Source organism: Equus caballus, chromosome 12 (assembly GCF_041296265.1).
Source record: "Equus caballus isolate H_3958 breed thoroughbred chromosome 12, TB-T2T, whole genome shotgun sequence".
NCBI lineage: Eukaryota > Metazoa > Chordata > Mammalia > Perissodactyla > Equidae > Equus > Equus caballus.
The window spans coordinates 26,383,505-26,386,953 of NC_091695.1; the positions used below are offsets into that span (position 1 = coordinate 26,383,505).

At 46.8% G+C, this 3,449-nt stretch overlaps 1 protein-coding gene across 1 annotated transcript; it reads right to left on the reverse strand.

Annotated features, from left to right (window-relative positions):
- Window positions 1–247: 247 nt before the first annotated feature.
- On the reverse strand, window positions 248–1,195 carry OR5AZ2 (olfactory receptor family 5 subfamily AZ member 2). Its single transcript, NM_001391286.1, has one exon. It carries the CDS (start codon window positions 1,193–1,195, stop codon window positions 248–250), a length of 948 nt encoding a protein of 315 aa, NP_001378215.1.
- Between the last annotated feature and the right edge of the window lie 2,254 nt (window positions 1,196–3,449).

The window sequence follows — 3,449 nt, forward strand, 5'->3', positions numbered from 1 at the left end:
GTTGGATACAATAGAGAGTGGTGTGGTGGCTAATGTAGGTGGCTTTGTCCAAAAGCTGAGCAGTGGTGAATGCTCAGGGGCAGCAGCGCCAGCCATAGCAATGGAAAATGCCCACAGGTGATGCCCCCTATGGTGGCAGCCTGTACAGACCATTGTTGTGGCAGGCTCTTAGCTGTGGCTTGCCTCTCTTGGTTCCTGTCCTGGCTGGTTCTCTAGTCTTGTATTTTATTGGCTGCCAGACACCTTTCTAACAAATTCTTTTTCTGCTCAGGTTAAGAACCCTAATTTGAACAGCAGCCTTGACATCTTTATTCCTTAGGCTGTAGACCAGGGGGTTCAGCATGGGAATCACAATGGTGTAGAACACAGACAAGATCTTGTTATAGGCTGAAGCACTTTCAGGGTTGGGTTGGAAATATACAAGGAACACAGACCCATAGAAGAGGGAGAGGGCAGTGAGGTGGGAGGCACAGGTGGAGAAGGCCTTGCGCTGGGCCTCCAAGGACCTCATCTTATAGATTGTGACCAGGATGTAGGCATAAGAGACCAAGATCACTGAGATTGTGGGGACAGTGACCAAGGCAGAAAAGAAGAGCAGGATGATATTGGCCACCGTGGTGTCTGAGCAGGCCAGTTGGAGCACGGGGGGGATGTCACAGAAGTAGTGATCAATGACATTGGGACCACAATAGGGCAAGATGAAGGCATTCCCTGTCTGCAGAGCTGAAATAAACACCCCCATAGCATAGGTGACAACCACTAGCTGGACACACAAGCGCTTGGACATGATGGTGTGGTAGAGGAGAGGGTGGCAGATGGCCACAAATCGGTCATATGCCATGATGGCCAGGAGCAGACACTCCCCTGTGCCGTGGAGGATCATGAGGGCCATCTGGGCCACACAGCCTGCAAAGGAGATGGACTGGTCAGTGGTGAGGAAGCTGATCAGCAACCTGGGAGTAAACACAGAGGAATTACAGATGTCAAGGAAGGAAAGCACACTCAGGAGGAAGTACATGGGGGTGTGCAGTGTGGAGCTGGCACGGATCACGTCTATCATGCCTAGGTTGCCCACCAGAGTCATGGAGTAGATCAGCAAGAAGATGGCAAAGAGGAGTTGTTTTTCGTCTGCCTGGTCTGTGAGGCCCAGCAGGATGAATCTCGTCACTGTGGTGTGATTCTGCCCCAATTCCATCTCACTGGTGTGTTTCCCACATGACAGTGAACAAGAGGAGGAGAAACAAGAACGTTAACATTCTCATCAAAGAGCTAGCCTTTCTCATCTTCTAAAGCTGAAAACCTGCATCTGTCTCTGAGTGGCAGACTGCTCTCCAAATCCCACATCAATCCCATCATGTCACACTCACGCTAAAGTGTTAAAGTTTACCCCTGTCTCCCCAAGATAATGTCTAAGTTCTTTAGCCCGCCAGATGTCCTCTATGAAACACCTCCAGGCTACCCTGCTCTCACTTTACCCTCAGCAATTCTGAACAATTTATTTCTGCAAACACATCACGTTGTTGCAAATGTCTTTGCCTTTCCATAGTCTGTATTTTCGTCTTGGAATGTCCTTTGGTCTCTCCAAACCCAGCTTAGAGGTCTGTCCCCTTCCTCTCTCCCTTGAATTTCATAGATGTTCCTGTAGTTGAATCAATGGCACTATTTAATGATAAAAAATGTCCATGCATCTTTCCTATTGGGTTTTCTTACTCCTGGTAGGAGGAGAGTTGCTCAATATCTCAAATAATCTGTTCTCTGATATCTATCACAGTTTGTCATTAGTGCTGTCAAGTTGATTCTAGCTTCTGGTGCCCCTGTGTACAGCAGAGCAAAAAACCCTGACCGATCTTTGTGCACCATCCTCTCACCTTCCTATGTTATATCAGACAATGCTCTGCTGCTATTCACAGGGTTTTCATGGCCAGTATTTTTGCAAGTGGGTGGCCAGGTCCTTCTTCCTGGTCTGTCTTAGTCTGGAAGCTCTGCTGAAACCTGTTCACACGGGTGATCCTGCTGGCATTTGAAATACCCATGGTGTAGCTTTCAGCATCACAGCAACATGCAGCTGCCACAGTATGACAGCTGATGACAGGTGGTGTGATTCCCTGACTGGGAAATGAACCCAGGCCACAGTGGTGAGAGCACAAAATCTTAACCACCAGACCACCAGGGCTGGCTACCTATTACCATGCCTGCTGTCAATGAATGAATATTAATTATCAGTTAGACAAGAAAATCTTCCTCATCAGGTAATGATAACTTGATCCTTTCAGTTGTTTTGGCCTAAACCTTTTAGCCATTTTTGACCCTTTTTTCTCCCACCCCTGATAGAATCCCTCAGCAAGTCGTATTGGCTCTACCTTCAAAATATACGCCAACTTCCTACCCTTTCTTTGCAAGACACTGTAGGGGAGGAAGACATTTCCTCTACCTGCTCTGGGTCCTTCTGGGAGGAAAACAAATCAAATTCACATGAGACAGAATAACAGGAGAAAATTAAAAAAGATTTATAACACGTGTACATGGGAGAGGCTCAGGCAAACTGAGCAACTCACCAAAATGGCTGAAGCCACCACCTTAAATATCATCTTTGTGCTAAAGACAAAGGAGGATGTTGGGGGTCCAGGGGAGTCAGTTATGGGAGATTACGAGAAAAGTACAGTAAACAAGAGTAAGGTTATTATGCAGATTTAAGTCCTTGCCTGCATTGATAAGAGTTTCTAGAGATAAGGTCATCCCCCCTTCTTCCTGGTACAGACAGGGAGACACCTTTACAGACAGAGATTTCCTTTACAAATGTAAGTATCTTTTACAAAGGGTAAGTAAATTCTACTTTTCAGAGTTTCTTTCCTGTCTGCAATTTTTAAAGTAACCAGCCCAAAATAATCCTCATGCCAAAGAGATATATCTTGGGGTGGCCAATTCCAGTGTTCCACAATACCATCATATCTTGCTTGGATTATTGCAATTCTTCTTAACTGGTGTCCTGCTTCCCTTCATGAAGAGCAGTCGGATGATTCTGTTAACACACAAGAGAAAGTCAGAACCCACCATGGCCCTCGAAGCCTCCCTCTGTGAGGTTGGTCACTTCTCTGTAACTCCCTTTCCCTCTCTGTCCTCTTTTTCTCCTCCTCTCACACTTGTCTACTCTGCTCTAGCTAAGTCTGCCTCCTTGACCCTCTTAGGACACGCCACGTGTGATTCAGGACCTGTGTGCTAACTGTCCTCTCTGTTCAGAACACTCCTGCTCCATCCAGTTAGCCACATGGCTCTTCCCTCTCCTCCTTTATGTTCAGGCTCAAATGTTGCCTTCTCCTGAAGCTTTCCCTAAGCGTGCTATTTAAAACTAAATCCTGAGCCAACCCTGATGGTCTTGTGGTTAAAGTTTGGCGCTCTCACTGCCTTGGTGACCTGGGGTTCGTTTCCTGGTCATGGAACCACACCGCTTG

Excerpts from the sequence above, each read along its gene's own strand:
- OR5AZ2 (NM_001391286.1), bottom strand. The coding sequence starts at position 1,195 with ATGGAATTGGGGCAGAATCACACCACAGTGACGAGATTCATCCTGCTG.